Below are 25393 nucleotides of genomic sequence, written 5' to 3'. Positions count from 1 at the left end.
CCCTTTGGCCGTTCTATCTTGTCTGAAAATGTTGTAATTAGGGATGAAAATGTCAGAATTTTTGGTGGTCTTCCTAAGCCAGGATTCAGACACGGCTAAAACATCTGGGTTGGCAGAGTGTGCTAAAGCAGTGAACAAAACAAACTTAGGGAGGAGGCTTCTAATGTTAACATGCATGAAACCAAGGCTATTACGGTTACAGAAGTCATCAAAAGAGAGCGCCTGGGGAATAGGAGTGGAGCTAGGTACTGCAGGGCCTGGATTCACCTCTACATCACCAGAGGAACAGAGGAGGAGTAGGATAAGGGTACGGCTAAAAGCTATGAGAATTGGTCGTCTAGAACGTCTAGAACAGAGAGTAAAAGGAAGTTTCTGGGGGCGATAAAATAGCTTCAAGGAATAATGTACAGACAAAGGTATGGCAGGATGTGAATACAGTGGAGGTAAACCTAGGTATTGAGTGATGATGAGAGAGATATTGTCTCTAGAAACATCATTGAAACCAGGTGATGTCATCGCATATGTGGGTGGTGGAACTGAAAGGTTGGATATGGTATAGTGAGCAGGGCTAGAGGCTCTACAATGAAATAAGCCAATAAACACTAACCAGAACAGCAATGGACAAGGCATATTTACATTAAGGAGAGGCATGCTTAATCGAGTGATCACAAGGGTCCAGTGAGTAGAGGTTGGTTGGGGTCACGGCGATCCAGACAGCTGGCCGGGTAGCTGGCTATCGGTAGCAAGATAACATAGGATGGAGGTCTATTTTTAGTCACCTCGTGCGTTTCCGTCGGTAGATTAGTGGGGTTCCGTGTGGTAGAGGGGATCGATCCAATTGGCAAAATAGATATAGTGACCCAAGAAAAAGAAATTGTCCGATATACTTATTCAGATAGCAGCCGATAAGACAGCTAATGATTAGCAGATGGGTCTTCGGAAACAACGCAACGGAAAAGCCTGTTGAAACCACCTCGGACAATTACGTCGGCAGACCAGTCGTGATGGATCGGCGGGGCTCCGTGTCGGCAATAAAGGGTCCAGTCCAATTGGCAAAAGAGGTATTGTAGCCCAAGAATTCGCTGGTAGACCTCTTCGGCTAGCCGGCAGATGGGCCTAGCTCGAGGCTAGCTCAAGGCTAACTGGTGCTTGTTTCGGGACAGAGGTGTTAGCCAGTAGTAGCCACTCGGTTGCAGCTAGCTAGCTGCGATGATCCGGTGTAATTGTCCAGAGCTTGCGTCAGGAATCCGGTGATGTGGTAGAAAAAAAGCAGTCCTATATGCTCTGGGTTGATATCGCGCCTGCAGACTGGCAGGTATTGGCCCGAGCTGAAGCTGGCTGGTGTCCGAGTTAAGGGTGAAGACCGCAGCAGTGGCTAACTGACTACTAGCTAGTTATCTGGCTAGCTTCTGATTGGGGTTACGGTTCTAAAGTATAAAAAATAGCAGATCCGTACCACATTGGGTGAGGCGGGTTGCAGGAATGTATATTCAGTTCCTAGATGGAAAGTGAAATTAAAATATATACGAAATGTATACGAAAAATACGAGGACTATTTACGCGGAACAAGACGGGACAAGACAAACACACGTCCGACTGCTACGCCATCTTGGAAAGTAATTAGTAGTAATTATTAATTAATAATTAGTAGTTATGATGCAAGGGGATTTGTAGGTCGGTTGTCACCTGCACTGTTGAACAAGCCAATAAACCCCTCCACTGATTAGTCTTTTAACCAATCATATCAGATCTTTTTTCAGAGATGATCTGATTAGTCAAAAGACCAGTTAGTGGGGGGGAAAAACATATCACATTTGGGCTGCTTTCGTTAACACAACCTTAGTATTAATCCCTTAAACCACAGCTTCAAGAGCAGTTATGAAAAGAAGTGTGAATTGAGAAGGAATTAGCATTTTCATCTGGTATACAGTTTCTACATTTGTCATTATGTAAATTAAGCAATGCAATTATACTGTAGGACCAAGAAAAGGCCTCCTACACACCTTCTCTTCCAATGAGGCAAAGAGAAAATGTGTGTGCATGCAAATGCAAATCCCTTAATGGGTGACATGTTAGCTCGATTATAGCTAATTAAATCCCTGGATTGTATATCCTGCCTCCTAATTGGCCTCGCCAGGAAGTGACACTGCATGACGGGGGAGTGTGATTGGATGAATTTAGTTCAGTGGAGACCTTTTCAAATTGGAAAAGAAAAACACATCTTCCAAATAAAGTCTAGTATTACATACCATTTCCAAACAGATTGTTTTTAATGCTATTACACTGTAAAACTTAACAGAACCATACCTCATATGCACCCAATAATACCACCGCGTGATAACGCTTTCACACCGTCATGCCAACCTGTGTGTGCGTGCAAAAGAGAGCGAGACAAACATAAAAATGAGCCCACAACCAACAGTGTTTGAGATATTTTCTTATTCAGGTGTATAGCCAGTGAGAACAGACATTTTGATGGAATACTTGGTTACAGTAGGAGAGTGTGGTAGTAGAAAGACAACACAGGAACCAGATCACCTCGGTTACCTTGGCATCCCTCTAGTCAAACTAAACACATCAGAATCTACCATAACGGATGCCAATAACTGTCTTCTAAAAGACACTTTTACTTAAGTCTATAACAAGCATGGTATCACATATTTAAAAGACGCCATCAAGATATACTGATATATTTACTCTCGTGTAAAGGTATGAATTCATAGCTGAAATCAAAAACATCTTAACACTGCGTAGTGAGTGTGTGTATGGTAGTAGGGGCTTCAGTCAGGGAGATGGGGGGGGGGGGATGTTGCCTTTCCCCGTTTACAACATCTTCCTCTTCTCAAACTCCTGCGGAGGGGGGGACAGAACAAACAGGAGGGGGAAACAGGGGGAAGGTGAGGAAATCATTATTTATTCATGTGGATTCACAGTTTGTTTACATCTGGAAGCTACAGGGGGTATGGGATGGAGGGGTGCTAGTAGACCCTGACAAGGCACTTTCTTCCTGGGGAGGTGGGTGTCTTCGTCCCAAATGGCACCCCCAATCCCTACACAGGACTCTGGTCAAAAGTTGTGGACTATGAGTGCCATTTGGGATGTAGACAATACATTTATCTCGTCAGGGATTCATGAAGGAGACACAGACGAATAACACTCAAAATCGTTATTTTGGATGCAAAGATAAATACCGTACAAACCGAATAAGGCTATGCAAGGTTCATGTTCAGTGTGGAATAGTCCAGACACAGAAAACATGTATTTTCACACCAAAGCATCAAAATCCATAGTCATATTATACGACAGTGAAAATAATAAGATGTAAAAGCACGGAGAACATTACGGATGGGATGTCGCCATTTACATACACCATTTATTAAATATCAGCAGAGGAAGGATGATAAAACAAACACTCTCCTTCCCTTCCTCCTACAATTTCCCCATGCCACAGAGGAAAAAGCTTCCTTTATGCATATGTCATTTATCAGGTCTGCAACACAAATGCATGATGTTGCCCACTGGAAAATGCCTTACTTCCAAAATACCTGAATGTCTACTGCCACCAAGTGGTTGAAAACGTCTACTTCGCCTCAACGCCTCAACTTTGACAAAGTGCAAGAGCAACCCGCCAGGGTGTGCTTGTGTTATCTAATGTAATACTCAGGAGTGTTAAGGGAAGACGCCCTTCAGTCTCAAGCGGGGTGGATTAAGTGTATCTGTACGCGCCGATCAAGACCGGGCCCTTGACTTTCTGAGAGAGGGAAAGATAGAGGAGAGGGAAGAGGGGGAAGGAGAAAGAGACCGGGGGATGAGCGGGGCTGTGTTAGGGCTTCTGACGGGAGTGCTGACATGGTGGCCACGAGGCTTCAGGCACTCTGATGGATGGAAGGAGGGAGAAGGGTGGAAGGTGGCACAAGGTCCACTCATAGTCCAGAGGGAGAATGATCGAGACTATTCTCTCTGCTACCGCACGGCAAGCACCGATGCACCAGGTATGGAACCAATAGGACCCTGACCAGCTTCTACCCCCAAGCCATAAGACTGCTAAATAGTTTACCAATAATAGCTACCCGGACTATCTGTATTGACCCTTTTTGCACTAAATGCTTTTGACTCATCACATACGCTGCTGTTGTTTATTACCTATCCTGTTGCCTAGTCAATTCATCCATACCTATATGTACATATCTACCTCAATTACCTCATTCCTCAACTCGGTACCCCGTGTATATAGCCAAGTTATCGTTACTCATTGTGTATTTATTCCTCGTGTTATTATTTTATTATATATATATTTTAATGCATTGTTGGGAAGGATGTGTAACTAAGCGTTTCAATGTTAGTCTAAACCGGTTGTTTGCTCTCTCCAAATTTGATTTGAAGAGGGCAAGGACAGAGGGAGAAATAGTGCTTGCTTGAGATATGTATTTAGGCAGAGGGAAAACTACTTAAAAACATTATTTTATATTGAACCTTTAACGAGGCAAGTCAGTTAAGAACAAATTCTTATTTACAATATGACGCTGGGCCAATTGTGCGCCGCCCTATGGGACTCCAAATCACAGCCGGTTGTGATACAGCCGGTAAACGAAAGGTGTTGTAGAGTAAGAGGAACAGGAGAGAGAGAAAGACAGCGAGAGATGCGATCGTCCTTGTGTGTGACAAACAGCCAGGAGGGGAGTGTCAAAGGTGCTCAAGACCCAAAGAAGGGGAGAGGTGGAGCAAGATGAGAGATGAGCTCAGGAGGATGGAGAGGAGAGATGAAGAGTGCTGGTGTGCTACAGGGACATTTTGTCAAGGGAGGCCATGAGAAAGAGTGAAAAACGGAGAGAGTAAGCACACATAGGTGACTATAGAGGTTTATGTGGGCTTGACACAGTCTGCCTGGAATGCTAGGTGGGTGGAGTTTGCACTTTTGGGACTATTCTATCGGTGACATGCAAGTTTAATCTAGCGCATTTACAGTATTTGAAAGAAAACAAATACTTGAATCTAGGTGTGGACACAAGGAGAGCTTCACTGACAAGCACAAACAAAACACTAGAGAGTTGGGCATTGTACTGTACTGAGAGCTGAGCATGTTAAACCAAACCAAATTAACACCCCCGTCGGGCACTACTTTGCTTGTTTGCTCTGTTGTGTCGTGTGTATTATCACGCCGATTACAGCAGCCGCCAATGAGGTTAACAGAGACGTATGAACACAAAATGGCTGGGAAATTAACAGGCCTGGAAATAGTTCTTCATTACGCGCAATGATTCTGAATTAAAGCAAAACAGTGCCACCACCGCGCAAATCAATACCTGGGTGTTTGGGTTTGCCATCCTGCGCTCGCCCGTAATGAAAGAATAAGATGAATGGGTGTAATACACGCTTGAACTTTTTATACGTCTTGTTAAAACCGGCTTCCTCCGGTGATAAATTGCATTATAGGCAGCAGCAGCGTAGCAAAGTTGCCCGCCCCGGCATCAACAGCCATGGTTATTAATTTCCCCTCACTGTTGCCTTTTTGTTTATTACCTATTAAAAAAGTGCAATCTCAAGTCCCACAACCTTACTTGTTAACGAACCCAAACACTGAAAACATCAACATACACTCAAGTAGAAAAAAGGTTTACTCTAAGTTCATAGTTTTTTTTTCTACTTTTGTATGTCGAGATTAGGGTTGCACATTTTGGGGAATATTCAGAGGAAACTTTGTAGGAATTAACATGGAATATATACAAATGAATATTAATACCATTTAAATGTAGATTTTTTTTGCATTTGATATATATACACACACACCGTATCACATGGAGACAGAAACATAAACCTTTTTACCTTATCATGAGTAGACATCATTGCAAATGATTAAATCCTTCCAATAGAAATAAAATCATTTAGTTATGAATTGAACTTTAATTAAATGAGTTCAGGAATCAACAAAAGAAAAGGAATATTGAATGATCCCCAATGATCCATCGCATCTCCCAAAAATGTTTTCAACATACATCTGTAAAATGATAGTCTAGAAACTAAAGCTCTGGTTGTCTTCCTCTCAGGCTTCCATGTCTTCTCCCTGGACCTCCTCAATGTCCACCTCTGAACATTAGACTGAAGCCTCATCCTCACTGTCACTTTCCAACCTTGTTGAGGATGGCTCATTGTCAGGCTCAAAAAGCATACAATTTGCCCGGATGGCCACCAATTTTTCAACCATTGTATTGGTCAGCCTGTTGCGTGCTTTGGTGTGTGTTCCCAAACAAGGACCAGTTGCGCTCTGAGGCGGCTGATGTTGGTGGGATTTGGAGGAGGATGGAAGCAACAGGGGAAAGAGCCTCAGATCCACAAAGTCCCTTCCACCAGGTGGCTGATGAGATATGTTGGCACGACTACCATATTGCATCTCCATCCCAAAGCCCTTGCTTGGAAGTGTACTTCGCCAGACTGCCAAGAACCTTGCCCTCATCCAAGCCAAGGTGGTGAGACACGGTAGTGATGACACCATAGGCCTCGTTGATCTCTGCACCAGACAGGATGCTCTTGCCAGCATACTTGGGGTCCAATATGTACACTGCGAAGTGTATGGGCTTCAGGCAGACGTCTTCACGCTTTTTGATGTATTTTAGAACTGCAGTTTCCTCTGTTTGGAGCAACAGTGAAGTGGGCAGTATGGATTTCTTCTCTTCCATCTGCAAGCTGAGTCTGAACATCAGACAGGATGGCATTGTCTCCCTCAATCTGTGCAATGGCTACTGCAATAGGTTTCAGGAGTTTCAGGCTGCTTACCACGCTCTCCCAAAATACATAATCCAGATCCTCTTGATGGGGCTGTCCATATTGGCAGACTGTGATATGGCCATTTCTTGGAGACTCCTTCCCCTCCAGGAGACTATCAAACATGATGACAACACCACCCCAACGGGTGTTGCTGGGCAGCTTCAATGTGGTGCTCTTATTCTTCTCACTTTGCTTGGTGAGGTAGATTGCTGCTATATACCGTCACATACCTAACCATTTCCTTGGCTCTCTTGTAGAGTGTATCCATTGTTTTCAGTGCCATGATGTCCTTGAGGAGCAGATTCAAAGCATGAGCAGCACAGCCAATGTGTGTGATGTGAGGGTAGGACTCCTCCACTTTAGACCAAGCACCCTTCATGTTCGCAGCTTTGTCTGTCACCAGTGCAAATATCTTCTGTGGTCCAAGGTCATTGATGACTGCCTTCAGCTCATCTGCAATGTAGAGACCGTTGTCCCTCGTGTCTGTGCTCTTGTAGAATACTGGTTGAGGGGTGGAGATTATGTAGTTAATTATTCCATTCCCACGAACATTCGACCACCCATCAGAGATGATTGAAATACAGACTGCTTTCACTTGAACTCCAGCAAATGAGTAGATAAAGCATGTCTGGTTGGAGGGGTGTATGCTGGGCAAAGAACATTCAGAAATCTCTTCCAATACACATTGCCTGTGAGCATCAGAGGTGAACCAGTTGCATACACAGCTCGAGTAAGACATTCATAAGCATTTCTCTGACTATGTTCTTCCATTGAGTCAAATAAAAACTTCTGATTCCAGCAGGACCATGAGTTGTTGCTATTGATAAGGTGTCTGATTCATAATTTTCACCTCGAATAGAAGTAGAGGGACTTTTGTCAGAGGTTGCTTGTTGTGAACGCTGAGGGAACTTTATGCACTTGGCCTGATGAGTCTGCATCTTTGTTGCATTCTTCACATTGGATTTGGTACAGTATTTGCAAATGTACACAGCTTTTCCTTCTACATTAGCTGCAGTGAAATGTATCCACACATCAGATAGTGCCTGTGGCATTTTCCATTAAAGATTAGGAAAAAATGAGTAAAAATAAAAACAAATACAATTTCATGTACAGATAAATGTTTTATCTAACTGTTTTATCTAACTGCTTAACTATTTATCTTACAAAGGAGTTGTTTAAAAATGAAACATGTATGGAAACAGGTGAATTAACACTCCTCAGTTAGCAGGCTCAAGCAAGCTAAAACCCACATGGTAGCAAAAACTAACTAGCAGAAATTGTTAACAAGTTAGAAATTATTTAAACACTTTGGTGTAGGCTACTATTTACTAGTTAACAAAAAAATTGTCATATCAAATATATTCACCCCACGCAGTATTGTAATCAAAAGTTACCAGAAAGCATGTAGTCCTTGGCTCAGACAGTGTCGTAGTGTGGGCTCAATAGCATCTCAGTGTGCAAGATCAGATCAAGAATCAGCTGTGCATGTGATGGAAGAGTGCACTGTGCATGCAGAGGGTTGCAATTCCATTGAATTGGGGATAGTTTAACCAAAATATGCCACAAGACCTAGAATTGCCTTGTGTATCACACAATTAAAAAGGTTCACTGTTATAAGCTAACTTTGATGAATTTAAGCAAAATCCCCCAAATTCCCAGGCTTAACTTCCCATGGAAAATGTCATGAAGAATTCCAGAAATTTACGGGAAAGTTTCCGACCCTTTGCAACCCTGGTCGAGATTGTTTTTGGTATATTTGAGGGAAGAGGCAAAGTTGGGATGTGGGACTAAAGCGACTAAAGTAACCCTTTTGCCACTGAATGACAGACAAATGTTCTATCGCTACGGGTCTGACCCATAGAGCTGGCTAGAGGGCTCGAGCCATGGTAAAGATAGATTAGCTCTTTAATACATCTCTCTAGTCTCACCTTGAACATGGTGCTGCCCAGTTGGGCCGGGGACATGCTGACCACAACGCCCGCCTGCTGTAGGGCAGCAATCTTCTCTTTGGCTCCACCTTTGCCCCCTGCGATGATGGCACCGGCGTGACCCATCCTTCGGCCCGGCGGGGCAGTGAGCCCAGCGATGAAAGACACCACGGGCTTGGCATTCGCTCCCTGGGGGGGTGGATTGAAGGGGAAAGGATGGAGGGGGAGATTGAGAAGGAGACAGCCTCAGTCATACTTGTATTCTCAGACAAATAACAGAGCAGACGTTCCAAAACAAAGACAGCGTCTTCCTATTCCTATCTTAAATAAGTATTCTTAGAACCATCTTATTTTATTATTTTAAAAAAGGCTGGTAGTGTATAGTAAATGTTATATTCACATTCATGCCAATACTACATTACATGCTCTGTCCAGATGTGTGTGAAAGAGTCAATGAGACCATTTAATTGCATGGGCAGATACACACCCTCCACCACCCCTCCCCTCCCTGCCATTCCATATGATCTCATTCTCGCAGAAGCAGGTAATTAGTCACGCGGACACTGATTAGCTCTGGCCCTGTCCGCTCAGCTCGTCCTGATGGATGGCTAAATTCAACAGTTGTGATCGTCTTCCAACGCTGGCGGGAGGGGAGAGAGAGCTAATATTTCACACTCAGGAATTACATTGTATTGGGGATGAAAGATGGGCTTGTTCATTAGGGCATGCTTAGAAAAACTTTTCGAATTGGGTAGCGAAAATGTGTTTTCCCTATTAGACCAGGTACTGTAGTAGCTACCTAATTTCAGTAATTTTTTTGGCCAAATGAACACAATCCAGGCCTCTCTTCAGACACTACTTCTCAGGTACTTGCCTTGTGATAAGGCTCTCCCTCCATCTTTCTCTCCCTCATACCCTCTCCTTCAGTTGAGAGTTAACACGGCGTGTAGAACAAACTGGCCGACAAGCCAGGAAAGGTGGTCCTCCTGCTTAAGTCTTTACTTCCCTTCTACCATTTCAGCACATGTTTCTAAATGGAACCCTACTGAAACTGGCAGGTATGTACAGCAAGACTGCCTGACGACCGCTAATCATTTCAACATGCTTGAAGACACTGGATAATTGTTTATGGCCGAGAGACGAGCCAATCCGCTCGTCTCTCGGCCAAGAAAATGAATTTTAAAAATGTTTTTTAAAACCTGAGTAACAATGTACAATATTAACAAGAGATGGCTCCGAAACAAAAATGTTCACTAAACGGGGGAATATGACTGCAATCAAGGGAAAAAAGGTACCGGGAGGATACTAATTAGTCGAGGTGAATGTTCCCTTGTAAGGTGGCCCAACATTTTTTCCTCTAAATGGGTCAGAACGAGGGTGGCCATGCCTTTTCCTAAAGACTGACCTTCCTGCAGGCTTTTGTTCCACACCCGATTCGACTAGCTGAAGTAAGGCTGGAGCAAAAGCCTGAACACCCAGGAGCTCTCCAGGAGGAGGGATGGCCATGTCTGTTTTAGAATCTCTATTCACAAAGCATCCATTGTCCACACAATCGTATTCATTATGATCAACAAGGCACAACTGATCCTGGATCAGCACTCCTACTTACTCAGACACTTTATGAATGCAGGCCCAATGCCGTTCTTCTAGCTAGGCCCTAGACACTACAGTTCCGGCTCTCGCTTGTCCCGTCCTAATGAATTCACAGCTCTGACAAACGAACCACCCCCGTGGGAATCAACTCTTAAAATCTACCTAAACACGGCAGGCTGTAATTAGTCTAATATTCTTCATCTTCCTTCAGAAAGTTCCCACCGCCTTTGTCCTATATTGTTAACCGTAGAGATGTATTACTTTAATAATGGAACTAAAGAGAAGGAGAACGTAGTTTCCCTACTTCTTCTTCAGTTTGTTCCCCCACGGGAGGGGTGAAGGAGGCAGGGGTTGTTTCGAAAGGGGGAAGCCTTGCTGTATGCTTGGGGGTAGAGCCTCAATCTTGTCAAATTAAGACGACAAACAGACAATTACAAATTGATGAGGCCCCCTATTCGCACACCAGATGTGAATGGAGTGCGCGACACACGCCCCACCGCTTTCTAAAATCACTCACCTGCCCTCCTAGACGACAATTGGTGTGTGTTAGTGAATGCATTGTGCTTGGGCTTTGCATTGTGCGTAAAGCACCTAGGAGAGAGAGCGCGAGAGCAGTGGCTAAGAGTCGAGGATAACAGGAAAAAGGATACATTGTGTTCACGTGGGTTAGCTGCCAAATACTCTGTCTCGTTGGAAAGCATGGGCCAAAAGGTGTTACGTCTTAGGTAGCGATTTAGTTTTACAAATGCATGGAGAGGCTGAAGAATACTAGGTGGGATTTAGAAGTAGATGTCTCAAAAAGAAAAGTAAAAAAAATATTTTAAAAAAATATATAAATGCAACATGCAACAATTCCAAAAGATTTTACAGTTACAGTTCATATAAAGGAAATCAGTCAATTGAAATAAATTAGGCCATAACCTATGGATTTCACATGACTGGGAAAACAGATCTGCATTGGTTGGTCACAGATGCCTCATGCAGTGCGACACATTTCCTTTGCAGAGAGTTAATCAGGCTGTTAATTGTGGCCTGTGGAATGTTGTCCCACTGCTCTTCAATGGCTGAGCGAAGTTGCTGGATGTTGGCGGGAACTGGAACACGCCGTCGTACATGTCGATCCAGAGCATCGCAAACATGCTCAATGGGTAACATGTCTAGTGAGTATGCAGGCCATTGAAGAAATGGGACATTTTTCAGCTTCCAGAAATTGTGTACAGATCTTTGCGACATGGGGCTGTGCATCATGCTGAAACATGAGGTGATGGCGGCAGATGAATGGCACAACAATGGGCCTCAGGATCTCATCACCGTATCTCTGTGCATTCAACTTACCATCAAAATGCAATTGTGTTCGTTACCTGTAGTTTATGCCTGCCCATACCATAACCCCACCATGGTGCACTCTGTTCACAACGTTGACATCAGTAAACCGCTTGCCCACACAACACCATTTTCCCAGTACAGTTGAAAACGGGATTCATCTGTGAAGAGCACACTTCTCCAGCAGTTTGTGCAGAAATCATTCGGTTGTTCAAACCCATCAAACTCAAAAGCTGTCCGGGTGGCTGGTCTCAGACGATCCTGCAGGTGAAGAAGCCGGATGTGGAGGTCTGGCATGGTTCCACGTGGTCTGCGGTTGTGTGGCCGGTTGGACGTACTGCCAAATTCTCTAAAACAACATTGGAGGCAGCTTATGGTAGAAAAATGTACATTCAATTCTCTGGCAACAGCTCTGGTGGACATTCGTACAGTCAGCATGCCAACAGCACACTCCCTCAAAAATTGAGACATCTGCCTCCCGGGCTGTGTCGCAGCCGGCCGAGACCGGGAGACGGCGCACAATTGGCCCAGCGTCGTCCGGGTTAGGAGAGGGTTTGGACGGCAGGGATGCCCTTGTCCAATCGCGTGACTAGTGACTCCTGTGGCGGGCAGTGCATGCTGACACGGTCGCCAGGTATACGTTATTTCCTCCGACACATTGGTGAGGCTGGCTTCCGTGTTTAGCGAGCAGTGTGTCAAGAAGCAGTGCGGCTTGGCAGGGTCATGTTTTGGAGGACACATGGCTCTTGACCGTCGCCTCTCCCAAGTCCGTACGGGAGTTGCAGCGATGGAACAAGACTAACGACCAATTGGATATCACGAAATTGGAGAGAAAAAGGGGTAAAAAAAACGTTTACAACATTGTGTTGTGACAAAACCACACATTTTAGAGTGGCCTTTTATTGTCCCTAGCACAAGGTGCACCTGTGTAATGATCATGCTATTTAATCAGAGTCTTGATATGCCACCCCTGTCAGGTGGATGGATTATCCTGGAAAAGGATAAGCAGTCACCAACAGGGATGTAAACAAATGTGTGCAAAAAAAAAAGTCATTTTATTTCAGCTCATGAAACATAGGACCAAAACTTTACATGTTGACTTTATATTTTTGTTCAGTATACTAAAACAGACCAGGTTGGCAAGCAGGCCACAGAGTTAGAGGAATAGTTTTACTATGTAGGCTATGCAATGACCTCTAAAGTGTGTACTAATTCTAGCCCGGCAAAATTAAAAACATCAGAGCAACTTTTTGGTGCAAAGATCTCCCTTTCAAGGCACCTCTTTTGTAAATCAGTTGATTGTCTATTTTTATACATCCATGTTTTGTTGGGCATATTTTATGTCAAGTGTAACACTTTTAATAAAGACCGATTTGACTCAAACTCGCCAATTTGATCTTCATCCCCTAATCGTAAATCGTGTACAAGTGGTCACCAACCGGTCGATCGCAATCTTCAAGGTATTTCTAGTCGATCACCAAACATTTCTGTAGAAAGGCCAATGATAAAGGCTTGCTTTTATTTCTTGCGTTCATTCATTCAGAAGCCTTGTGCATCGGGTAGGCAAAGTGTTCCCATTTTTAACCATTTAACTTGTCTCAAATCATCATGCCTACAGCTTCCACAACCCAGGCCACAGCAAAGTTTGATTCTAGCCTACGTGAGATTTCATAAATTTTAAAACAATGACCAGAGTGAGACTGTCAAAGAATACAGCAAAGAGCTTGCTGTTATTATGAGTGAATTTTAGTTAAGTTATTCAGCACTGTCAACACACTATTCAACACCATTACAAAACATAAAACGCACTTCTCCCTACTTCCACTCACGCTGCAATGAATGAGTAACCAAGTCTATCAATAGCCCTAAATTTGTATTATTATTAGCAGCTCATCTCATCTGTTTTAATTGAGGAATATTTCACTTTCTCTGTTCATAGGAACAACATGAATTTGTGCATGAGGCAGATGCATTGCGACTTGAGTTTCACCATCGGGTGGAAGATGGTGTCCCCTCTCTGATTAGTCTCACCGGAGGAAAGGAAGGAGAGCAGGGACTGTGAGAGGAGGACCCTTTGCTGATTTATCCCTCCCTTCAGCTGAGACTAATACCGTGTTCAAAACTGGGAACTTGGAAATCTCAGACTTCCGTGCTTTCAAAATTGGTTTGAACAGTCACGCAACCCAGAGCTCTAGAAAGATACCCGAATTCTGACTTTCCGATCTGAAGATCACGGATGTCATGATTTGACCCCCCCCCCCCCCCAGTTGTCTTAAAAAGAACCGTGACAGAACAGTAAAATAAAAAAAGCTCATTATTTAAATGTATGCTCAGCTGTGCCTCACAAGTGCTACACCAACTGATCTATAAGTCTGTGGAGAAAGAGATCATTTTGAAATATCTAGCTATACTGGTAAGGGCATACCAATGTGATATTGTATTCTACTTTTCGGCAAGTGTCCCAAATGGCACCCTATTCCCTACAGTGTCATTGTATTGTACTATTCATGTACGATTCCCTTATGTGTTGAAAATATGCCTAGCTGATCTTATGACGAATTAGTGTAAAATAAATGTATTTGTGTGCCTGTTGTAGATTCAGAAATTCAATACAGTTAGTATTTGTGTTAGGGTTGTGTGGTATCCAGATTTCCATACGGTATTACTGGAAGTACACACAGGGGGTGCCATTTCTAAATAAATAAATGTATGCATTTTTTTTAGGCAACATGGATCTTGATCCATAAGGGGATTGACTGTCTCTAACCAAGAATCGTCCTCTTGCCATCTAGCCACGCTAGCAAACCAAATGCATAGCTGTAGCCCTGAGCTAGAGATAATGTATTAGGCAAAAATAAAGTTAACTTATAGTTAGTTATAACATTAGTTTTCTGAAAAACCTGTACATTTCGGGAAAGCTACTGACATTTTGCAACCCTAGAAAATAACATGTCTGAAGCATGGAATTATTCTGAGTCAAACTAAAGAGAGGAACATCATTTTGGGTCTGGCTTTGCATTCAGTGTTTCCGTTTCTCAACGTTGACAGAACAGCAGCTCAGAAAAACAATTTCAGGCTTTGGTTAAACTGCTGCCTCTGGTGTTCAATGCTCGACACACACACATACTCGACTTTCAGAGAACTACCCGTCACTTTCAAATTGGCTTTTCATGCATGTTGGTGTCACGAGCCATTGGTCTCTGGTTGTCAACACTTTGGGTGATTGGTTGAGCCGGTTTGTACATGAAGAAGGGAGAGAGAGAGGGCCCAAAGGGCTCTGGTCAAAAGATGTACGCCATTAGGAAATATGGTGTCATTTTGGCCTCAGCCAAAGAGTTGTTCTCCCGAGACAGAAAGTGGTGAGAGATTTGCATGCATTAGGGCAGCTGAAAGCACATCAAATTAATTTTCAGCTGCTGAACACCAGACAGAGAAACCTCTGTGTGTTTGTGTGTACACACACCTCACAAAAATCAATTTTCTCAATCAAAATTCTGTGTCTTGACAAATCTAGAGGGCAAAACACACACTTGGCAATAACTGTTGCTGAAAGGCACTTAACTTTTCAAGCCTTGCATAATTCACCATCCATGCTCCAAAGATCAGTCTCTCCCACACCTGCCTGGAACAAGTGTGTCAATCAAAGGTGTGTGCTGTATTCTGCACCATGAACCCTAACTGGAAGTACATGCACTCTAGCTCACACCCTCAGCCTGTCCAGAATCCCAATATCCATTAGCAGGTGAGAACACACACACAGTATGTCTTACTATACTTGAGGACTTTTGGGGACCAACAAATGACTCCCATTCAAAATCCTATTTTCCCTAACCCCCAACCCTAATTCTAACCTTGAAATTGCCTTTTTACAAGTAAAGGACCGGCAAAATGTCCTCACTTCTCTGTATTTTAGTTAGTTTACCATTCTTGTGAGCACTTCTGGTACTCACAAGTATAGTGAAACGTGTCCACCTACCCACGCACACGTTTTGGACCTGGGGGCTCGGAGTGGGACTTCCCGAGGGGGTCGTCGGAATCAAAGAGATGAAAGGGAGTACCTGCCAGAACTACACTCATCTTTCAAAAAGGGTCTGGATGAGTCACAAAAGTACTGGTGGACCATTGACAAAGTGTTAACAGTCTGGTAGCATGTTTAACGTGTGTGTGTCTCCTCTTACAGAGTTGTGCTGTTTGAGGTAATCGGCAGCGTTCTCCTCGGCGTTGCCTCCGATCTCTCCGATCAAGATGATGCCCTCCGTCTTAGGGTCCTGCAGGAACACCTCTAGGCAGTCAATGAAGTCTGTCCCGTTGAAGGGGTCCCCGCCAATGCCTGAACAAAAACCATTAGAAAACACTGTTACGCTGCTTATATCCATAAGATGGATGTCAGATGTGACCGAAGGCATAGAGTACAATGTACTTTATCTTTTAGGTTGAATTGATTTTCTATATGTGACTAAGAAAGTGTTATGGTTGATGCTGTAATCGTTGCCAAAGGTTCTGTAACAATGTACTGAGTAAAGGGTCTGAATTCTTTGTAAATGTGTCATTATGGTGTATTGTGTGTAGATTGATAAAAAAAAAAAAAAAAAAAATTTAATCAATTTTAGAATTAGGCTGTAATGTAAAAAAATGTGGAAAAAGTCAAGGGGTCTTAATTCTTTCCGAAGGCACTGTATTTTGTCTATACCAGGGATGGGCAACTGGCTGCCCTTTTTGTAGGCCCACAGAAACATCTCTCTGCCCCATGGCAAAGTGTAGAATTGCATGAAATTACCCTAAAACTTCTGATTTTTCTCTCTGCCGTCAAGAGGGGAGAAAACCATTTCATTTAGTGAAATTGTGTTGTTTGAAATTTTCCTTAGGGCTCTCAAAAAGGCTAGGGCTGGCTTTGACTGCATGGGTGTGTACACAAAGCCACTGAGGCCCCTCATAATCGGAGGCCCCTCATGATCAGTTCAGAGGTTTTAGTGGCCCCCACCCCCCATCAAAGGTGCTCATCCCTGGTCTATACATTTGCAGTATGTGTATATGATAACGTTCATTCCCACGTACCGATGCAGAGAGACTGTCCCAGGCCAACTTGTGAAGTCTGGTGAACAGCTTCATATGTGAGAGTTCCCGACCTAGAGACAATGCCTGAAGGAAAAAAAATATATATATTTCACAACCTTAAGCAACACAGTTCCCTTTCCTGTCAGTAGATAAGGAGAGACTGAGGACAAGTTCCAATTCTCTTAACATGCATCATTCCTTCTTCTAGAGAGGTAAGGAGGAAGGATGCATTTTTAAATATTGGAAAGGACCTGTATTTATACTGTATGGGTGCAGCCCAAATTGCACCATATTTCCTACTTTTGACTGGAGCCCCAGGGACTATAGTGAATAGGGTACCATTGGGGACGCAGACACTGTATGCCTTCGCATGAGAAGCAAGAGGTTTAGGATGTCTGTGCAGCGATGCAGCTCCCCAGCAGTCACTACACCAGTGGAGGTTGGTGGGAGGAGCTATAGGAGGACAGGCTCATTGTAATGACTGGAATGTTGACACCGTTCCATTTATTCCATTCCAGACAGACATTACAATGAGCCCGTCCTCCTATAGCTCCTCCCATCAGCCTCCAATGCACCTGGAGGAACATTTGCTATGGCCGTTTCTGCTGCCTACAGGGCTGTAGCACTGACATCTTATCAAATTGTCTGCTGCGAGACAGTGAAGAAAAGAAACTGCTTGGTCGCTCGCTGAGCGACTAGGGTTGATAGCCACATAGGCAGAGGTCCTTTCTCCCTCTCACGATTCAACTGCACGCACGTAATTTTGGAGACTGAAGCAAGTATTGTAGGATCTCTAACCTACTGTTAACTTTCCATCACACAGAACAAGATGTCGGTCTGTCAGCATTATGACACAGCTGCCAAGTAAAAGCAGATTTTATTCAATGATTCAAAAATATCTCACCAATCCTCCCTTTCTTGTGAATGTGGCCCGGCATGATCCCGATCTTGCATTCTCCCGGCTGCAAAATAGGAAAACACAGAGTTAGCACCAAGAGAGTGTGTGTGTGTGTGTTCTAGCCTCTTACGTTGACCACTCTAAAGCAGTTGCGGCCAATGAGGCAGGTAGCGCCCTGGCGCAGCAGCTTGTGTGTGTACTGCATACCAGTGTGTATGAGTATTCTTACATTAATAACGCCGGGGCAGTTGGGGCCGATGAGGCGCGTGGTGCTCTGGCACAACAGCTTGTGTTTGACCTTGACCATGTCCTGCTGGGGGATGCCCTCTGTGATGCACACCACCAGGGGCATGCCAGCGTCGATGGCCTCGATGATGGCGGCACCCGCGAACGGAGGGGGCACGTAGATCACTGTGGCCTCGGCCCCGGTGCCCTCTCTCGCCTGGAGGTGTGGGACATGGTGAATTTAGGGCTTGCTATTCATCAATGTATGTATTTAACCATTTCTTAACCAGTTCAGAACCAGTTCACATTTAGGGCTGAATAAGGGCTGACCAGAGACACAAGAAATAGTGGAACACATTTAACCTCCTTGACAGAGTTGAAGACGGGCACGCCGAGGTGTGTCCTCCCCCCCTTGCCGGGGGACACGCCACCGACTAGCCGGGAGCCATAGTCGATTGCCTGCTGACTGTGAAACGTCCCCTAGAGGGGGAGAGAAGGAGGAAGAGTCAGAGAGAATCCGCTAGTCCCAATACCAATTCACCCAGTCGTTTCTCTTGACCTTAGCCCGCTTCAATGTTTGATTGCAGATCTGTAAGATGGAAGCAATATTGTGAAGTTCCTTCAGTTCAAAGGGTTAGGGCCAAGGGGAAAGGGGAGGGAGGGAGCAGCTGACAGTGTGTGATGGATGGAGAGGGGAATTGTCCCAGTCACTGGCGGCGCCAACCGCCAACATTGAGGTATCATTAAAGCCAGGTAGCGTGGAATGAGGAGAACAGGCCTGCCATCCACCATTAATCAACTGGGCAGAATGGTGTCCGGTGTCCGCAGAGGGAGGGGGCATGGGAATCAAGCTGACATGGAAGGGCACACAGACACCACCAGCATATTTAGACTAGGTACATCAATGACTATGTGAATGGGGGTCTCAGAGAGGAGATTTGGTGTATGATATTCAGGTATTTTACGGTGTCTGTCACTTAGTATCCCATTGACCTAAATGCACAACTAAGTGAAAATTCAACTTAAGTGAAAGTTAGGATTCACCTGTAAGTGAAAGGGGCTTAGGTTGGCATCACATTCAATCAGTTTAAATTCAACCCAGGCACACTAAATGACCATAATCAAATGGCATCATGTCTCTGTATTTCTTAAGGTCATCAATAAAAAAATAAAATCACTCACAGTCCCACCTTTACTTTTTCAAGGGGCATTGAGTCCAATAATGTGTTGTAATATTATGAATATTCAACCTGTCAAGTTCCATCAGCCTTCTCAGTTAATAATTACAAAGGCTGTTAAGAAACGCTATAGATAAGTGGCTACGAGGGCCAACTACGACACGTCCAAATCAATGACCCTAATGTTAAAACTATAATTACCAGCAGTAAAGAGAAAGAAAAGACTGAGCCAGCTATTTTTTTCCCACGCAACGCAGATATCTTTTAATTTCAATATTTCTTCCATTCACCAGACTCATCTTTTTCTTCCTCTGTTCATTTATAACGCAACGTGCACCGTCTGCTCACTTTGCTCTTTCCCCCGGTGATGGCGGTCCTAAGTATATGGCTTGATAAGCAAACCATAGAGGACAGTCGGTGTGCAGCAGCAGCGACACTTGAGTCATTGCTCAGCCCTTTCAAATTAGCATGAGTGTTCATTAGAAGAACTACATTTAATAACACTATATTAAGTCGAAGAGTTGTTGGAAAGGAGGGGGGGACGGGTATTAACCTACAAGGTGAAAGAAGAGAGAGATGTTCGCTTGTTGGACAATGACGCCGATACTCTTCTTTCGACTTTGACAGACAATTACAGAGACCTTCCATCCTCATCCAAGGCAATATTGTGGAACAAGATTATGCGGTCATTTAACGACCACTCGTTGTCTGTGGATAAGGTGGTCAGTTGCAGATAGCTAGCTACTGTTTGCTGCTTAATTATTATAATTTTTTTACTCAATGTAAACACATCGCAAATTCAGATCCTTAGCTAGTGGATACAGCTGGTTATTTTTAAATCTCTAGGCCTACATGCTCCTCTGGCAACTGTCAATTAATGTTTTGGGAAGATTATTGAGCTGTTTTGACTCTGCACAGGCAGATCGTCAACAATGTCTGTTGACAGTGAAACAATAACCCAATCAGGGTTGTGTTCATTTGGCACCAAACGGATGAACGCGGACTGAAACAGGGAGGGACTACCTGGACTTGTCCAATAGGAAACGCACATTTTCGATCATTTCAGTTGCAGAAGTTAAGATTTCCTTTGAGTGCCGTAATGAATACAACCCAGTTGAATGCAGAAAGCAGCCAGTGTCGGCCGGGTGTTGTGTAGCATACACACCTGCTTCCCTGTGAAGCCTTGGCAAATGACCTTGGTGTCTTTGTCAATGTAGAGGTGCTTCCTTGAAGCAGTATAACAGTTCCTTACCCCATTTTGCTGCACTGCAAATGGAGGCAGAAGGAGAGGAAAGTGAGACCGCACACAGGTGACATTTCCAAAAAAACACTATTGTCAATGTCACATCATGATGGAAAGGATTGCCATCTAAGAGACATAGTCCAGCGTTGTTGCCTGAGCTGTTGTCACATGATGTTCCTCTAATTAGTTTAAATCCAATTAAAACGGACCTGAAGGTAGGCCCAGAGGCTATGTTCCAAAACCTACAGCACACGGTAGAAACTGTCAGAAGTAAAACACACATACACTATGTAGACCACTACGCTTGGATAACGAGTTTTTGCTACCCATTGTGCCTATTCCCTCATGATTGAAATTGAAAGGAAGGGAAAGGGGGACACCTAGTCAGTTGTACAACGGAATGCATTCAGCTGAAACGTGTCCTCTGCATTTAACCCAACCCCTCAATCAGAGAGGTGCGGGGGACTGCCTTAATCAACATCCACGTCATCGGCGCCTGGGTTAACAGCCTTGCTCTGGGGCAGAAAGACAGATTTTTAAAAATCTTGTCAGCTCGGGGACTCGATCCAGCAACCTTTCGGTTACTGGCCCAACGCTCCAACCCGCCAAGATAAGCCTATGAATGGCATTAGTATGTGCAGTTCTGTATGGCAGTCATGGTGAGAGTATTATTTCACAAAAGGCCGGTAATAAATAAGGGGAAAGAAACAAATGACCATGAATGTGTAATCTACAGACATGTGAGATTCTGAATAAAACTGGGGGGAAAAAATCAATTCTGCTATTTGGCCATGTAGGCTTGCTAGAACAGAGGGCAACAAAGTGTCAATACAGGAGTAAGATTGAATCCTACTACACCGGCTCTGATGCTCATCGGATGTGGCAGGGCTTGAAAACTGTTACAGACTACAAAGGGAAACCCAGCTGCGAGTGGCCCAGTGATGCGAGCCTACCAGACGAGCTACATGCCTTTTATGCTTGCTTCGAGGCAAACAACACTGAAGCATGCATGAGAGCACCAGCTGTGATGGACGACTGTTGAAACACTCTCGGTAGCCGATGTGAGCAAGACCTTTAACAGGTCAACATTCACAAAGCCGCAGGGCCAGACAGATTACCAGGACGTGTACTCAAAGCATGCATGGACCAACTTTCAAGTGTCTTCACTGACATTTTCAACCTCTCCCTGACCGAGTCTGTAATACCTACAAGTTTCAAGCAGACCACCATAGTCCCTGGGCCCAAGGAAGCAAAGGTAACCTGCCTAAATGATTACCGCCCTGTAGCACTCACATCTGTAGCCATGAAGTGCTTTGAAAGGCTGGTCATGGCTCACATCAACAGCATCCTCCCGGATACCCTAGACCCACTCCAAATTGCATACCGCCCCAACAGATCCACAGATGACGCAATCTCTATTGCACTCAACACTTCCCTTCCACACCTGGACAAAAGGAACACCTATGTGAGATTGCTATTCATTGACTACAGCTCAGCGTTCAACACCATAGTGCCCACGAAGCTCATCACTAAGCTAAGGACCCTGGGACTAAACACCTCACTCTGCAACTGGATCCTGGACTTCATGATGGGCCGCCCCCAGGTGGTAAGGGTAGGCAACAACACATCTGCTACGCTGATCCTCAACACTGGCGCCACTCAGGGGTGTGTGCTTAGTCCACTCCTGTACTCCCTGTTCACCCACGACTGCATGGCCAAACTCGACTCCAACACCATCATTACGTTTGCTGACGACACAACAGTGGTAGGCCTGATCACTGACAATTATGAGACAGCCTATAGGGAGGAGGTCAGATACCTGGCTGTGGTGCCAGGTCAACAACCTCTCCCTCAATGTGAGCAAGACAAAGGAGCTGAGCGTGGACTACAGGAAAAGGCAGCCAAACAGGCCCCCATTAACATCGCAGGGCTATAGTGGAGCGGGTTGAGAGCTTCAAGTTCCTTGGTGTCCACATCAACTAACTAACATGGTCCAAGCACACCAACACAGTCGTGAAGAGGGCACGACAAAACCTATTCCCACTCAGGAGACTGAACAGATTTGGCATGGGTCCTCAACAGCTGCACCATTGAGAGCATCCTGACGGGTTGCATCACTGCCTGGTATGGCAAGTGCTCGGCCTCCGACCGCAAGACGGTACAGAGGGTAGTGCCTACGGCCCAGTACATCACTGGGGCCAAGCTTCCTGCTGTCCAGGACCTCTATACCAAGTAACTTTAGTTAAGTGAACAATTTCTTAAAATTAAGGTACACTAAAGATATGCTTCTTTCAGTGAAGTAACTGGTAGCTTGGTTAACTATTTTCAGAGTACTTCTAAACAGCTTCTACCCCCAAGCCATAAGACTCCTGAACATCTAATTAAATGGGTTAAGTAGGCAATCATTTCCTTTCTTTTTCGGCATCACTGCATCAGACCTGCCTACTTCTCACTTTAAAACATCGTTTGTGTTTAATAGGCTAAATCACACATTTCCCAAAGTGATCTGTCCTTGCAATTTGTAGTCTGACATTTGAGATTTCATATGAGAATTTTTTTCACGATGCAGTTTGGGTGTAGTGTACAACTTTTTCAAAGTAACTTTAGTTAAGTAAACCATTTCTTAAATGAAGGTACACTAAAGCTATGCTTCTTTCAGTGAAGTAATTTGTAGCTTGGTTAACTCTTTTCAGAATACTAACGTTAGTACTATAGTTTACCCCAACACTGCAACCAACACCCTGTAGCTACTTCCATATAAAGAGATAACGTTATAAAATCACAAATTGAAAGCTTTACTAACGGTAGCTGTTTGCAACGTACAATACAATGGGGGAGTAACGTTAGGTAGCATTAGCTTACCAAGTGCCAGCTACATGACAGTTACGTTACAGTATAGCTAACTATATGTCCTAATCTCATTTATAGAATTGACACGCTAAATATAAAGCTTAAAGGACAAGCACGGTCAAAGTTCAGTAGTTCGGACTGTGTGGCCTGGAAATTGATGCGCTATCTATCAACATGCTAAAACAGTTAGCCAGTAATAGAGGCCCTTGCGTTGCTTGCCATGGCTACCCTGTGAGCAAGAAACCCCAAATTCCGTGCAAAACGTGCTCCGTGAAGCACTTAATTTAGCAGAACCTAAACAGTTTAAAGAGTTTTGAGGAGAACACATGTGTTGTTATACTTACAGAGCAGCCGGGCAAACAACCTACAATTCGACATCTTCGGTCATTCACCAATGACACGGGAGGCTACGGACCTACACGTGAAAGGCAAAGGGCTGACTATAAATATGCCCAACTAATAAAACGTCCTGCAAACGTTTTTGAACTTGTTCAACCGAGATACCAATTCGATATATTGTTATTATACCTATTATTTAAGTCGCTGACAAAAATAGTACAACCAGTGAGATGGACATTTCTCCAGGCAAAGATTCAAGGTTGGCTTTAAACAGCAAAGAATTCTGGAAAGTGTAGTTCACACTTTCATCAACCACTCGGATGAGGCTTGCATGCCACAAACACTAAAGTGCGTGTTATGCCCAACCCGAAGGGTAAAACCTGCTATGGAAATGTGATTCTTACACTGAACAAAAATATTAAAGAAACATGAAACAATTTCTACATTTTTACTGAGTTACAGTTCATATAAATCAATTGAAATGAATTCAGTAGGCCCTAATATATGGATTTCACATAATATAAGCCATTTAGCAGACACTTTTATCCAATGCGACTTACAGTCATGCATGCATACATTTTAAGTATGGGTGGGAATCAAACCCACACTCCTGGCATAGCAAGCACCATGCTCTACCAACTGAGCTACAGAGGACAACATGACTGGGAATACAGAGATGCATCTGTTGGTCACAGATATATTTTTTTAAAAGGTAGGTGCGTGGATCAGAAAACCAGTCAGTATCGGGTGTTACCACCATTTGCCTCATGCAGCGCAAAACATCTCCTTCGCATAAGAGTTGATCAGGCTGTTAATTGTGGTCTGTGGAATCGTGTCCCACTCCTCTTCAATGGCTGCACGAAGTCGCTGGAAATTGGCGGGAACTGGAACACCCTGTCGTACACGTTGATCCAGACTATCCCCAACATGCTCAATGGGTGACATGTCTGGTGAGTATACAGGACATGGAAGAAATATGATTTTTTTTTCAGCTTCCAGTAACTGTGTACAGATCCTTGAGACATGGGGCTGTGCATTATCATGCTGAAACATGAGATGATGGCGGTGGATGAATGGCACAACAATGGGCCTTAGAATCTCGTCAAGGAATCTCTGTGCATTCAAATTACCATCAATAAAATGCAAATGTGTTCATTGTCTGTAGGTTAAGCCTGCCCATACCATAACCCCACTGCCACCATGGGGCACTCTGTTCACAAAGTTGACATCAGCAAACCGCTCGCCCACACGACGCCATACACGCTGTCTGCCATCTGCCCGGTACAGTTGAAACTGTGTTAAGAGCACACTTCTCCAGCGTGCCAGTGGCCATCAAAGGTGAGCATTTGCCCACTGAAGTCGGTTACGACGCCAAACTGCAGTCAGATCACAACGCTGGTGAGGGCGACAAGCACGCAGATGAGCTTCCCTGAGACAGTTTCTGACTGTTTGTGCAGAAATTGTGGGTTGTGCAAACCCACAGTTTCATCAGCTGTCTGGGTGGTTGGTGGACATTCCTGCAGTCAACATGCCAATAGCACGCTCTCTTAAAACTTGAGACATCTGTGACATTGTGTTGTGTGACAAAACTGCACATTTTAGAGTGGCCTTTTATTATCCCCAGCACAATGATCATGCTCTTTAATCAGCTTGGCAAAGGATAAATGCTCACTAACAGGGATGTAACATTTGGGAGAAATACGTTTTTTGTAGTTTTGGAATATTTCTGAGATATTGGGACCAAGTCTTTACATGTTATGTTTATATTTTTGTTCACTATATTTGGATTCATAAGGAAGTAAATATAAACTGGAAATGGAAAGTACAATGTGATGCATGCTTTTCCTATGTGTATTTCAATAGTCCTTCCATTCATCAGGAGTGAGGTGAAATAATTTGACAGGGGTAAGCAAATCATCATCCACATTGACTTCACCTCTCCTTGTGTTTTCAGATCAGCTCAGACTGCAGAACAGAGGACACAAGGACAAGCCATTAT

At 44.1% G+C, this 25393-nt stretch overlaps 1 protein-coding gene across 1 annotated transcript; it reads right to left on the bottom strand.

Moving 5' to 3' along the window:
* Positions 1 to 2419: 2419 nt before the first annotated feature.
* On the bottom strand, positions 2420 to 23627 carry LOC120034969 (succinate--CoA ligase [ADP/GDP-forming] subunit alpha, mitochondrial-like). Its single transcript, XM_038981693.1, has 9 exons — positions 23400 to 23627; positions 20128 to 20228; positions 18148 to 18264; positions 17789 to 18001; positions 17566 to 17623; positions 16662 to 16745; positions 15785 to 15936; positions 8691 to 8879; positions 2420 to 2850 (listed from the first exon to the last, which is right to left on the bottom strand). Exons 1-9 carry the CDS (start codon positions 23431 to 23433, stop codon positions 2824 to 2826), a joined length of 975 nt encoding a protein of 324 aa, XP_038837621.1. The 5' UTR covers positions 23434 to 23627; the 3' UTR covers positions 2420 to 2823.
* Between the last annotated feature and the right edge of the window lie 1766 nt (positions 23628 to 25393).

This window comes from Salvelinus namaycush, chromosome 42 (assembly GCF_016432855.1).
Source record: "Salvelinus namaycush isolate Seneca chromosome 42, SaNama_1.0, whole genome shotgun sequence".
In the NCBI taxonomy this organism is placed as follows: Eukaryota; Metazoa; Chordata; class Actinopteri; order Salmoniformes; family Salmonidae; genus Salvelinus; species Salvelinus namaycush.
This window is presented reverse-complemented; position numbering and strand designations above follow the sequence as displayed.

Coding starts and splice junctions, on each gene's coding strand:
- LOC120034969 (XM_038981693.1), bottom strand. CDS start 23,433: ATGTCGAATTGTAGGTTGTTTGCCCGGCTGCTCT. Junction 16,746..17,565: donor TCACAAGAAAGGGAGGATTG/GTGAGATATTTT, acceptor TTTTTCCTTCAG/GCATTGTCTCTAGGTCGGGA. Junction 2,851..8,690: donor TGGGCAGCACCATGTTCAAG/GTGAGACTAGAG, acceptor CCCCCTCCGCAG/GAGTTTGAGAAGAGGAAGAT.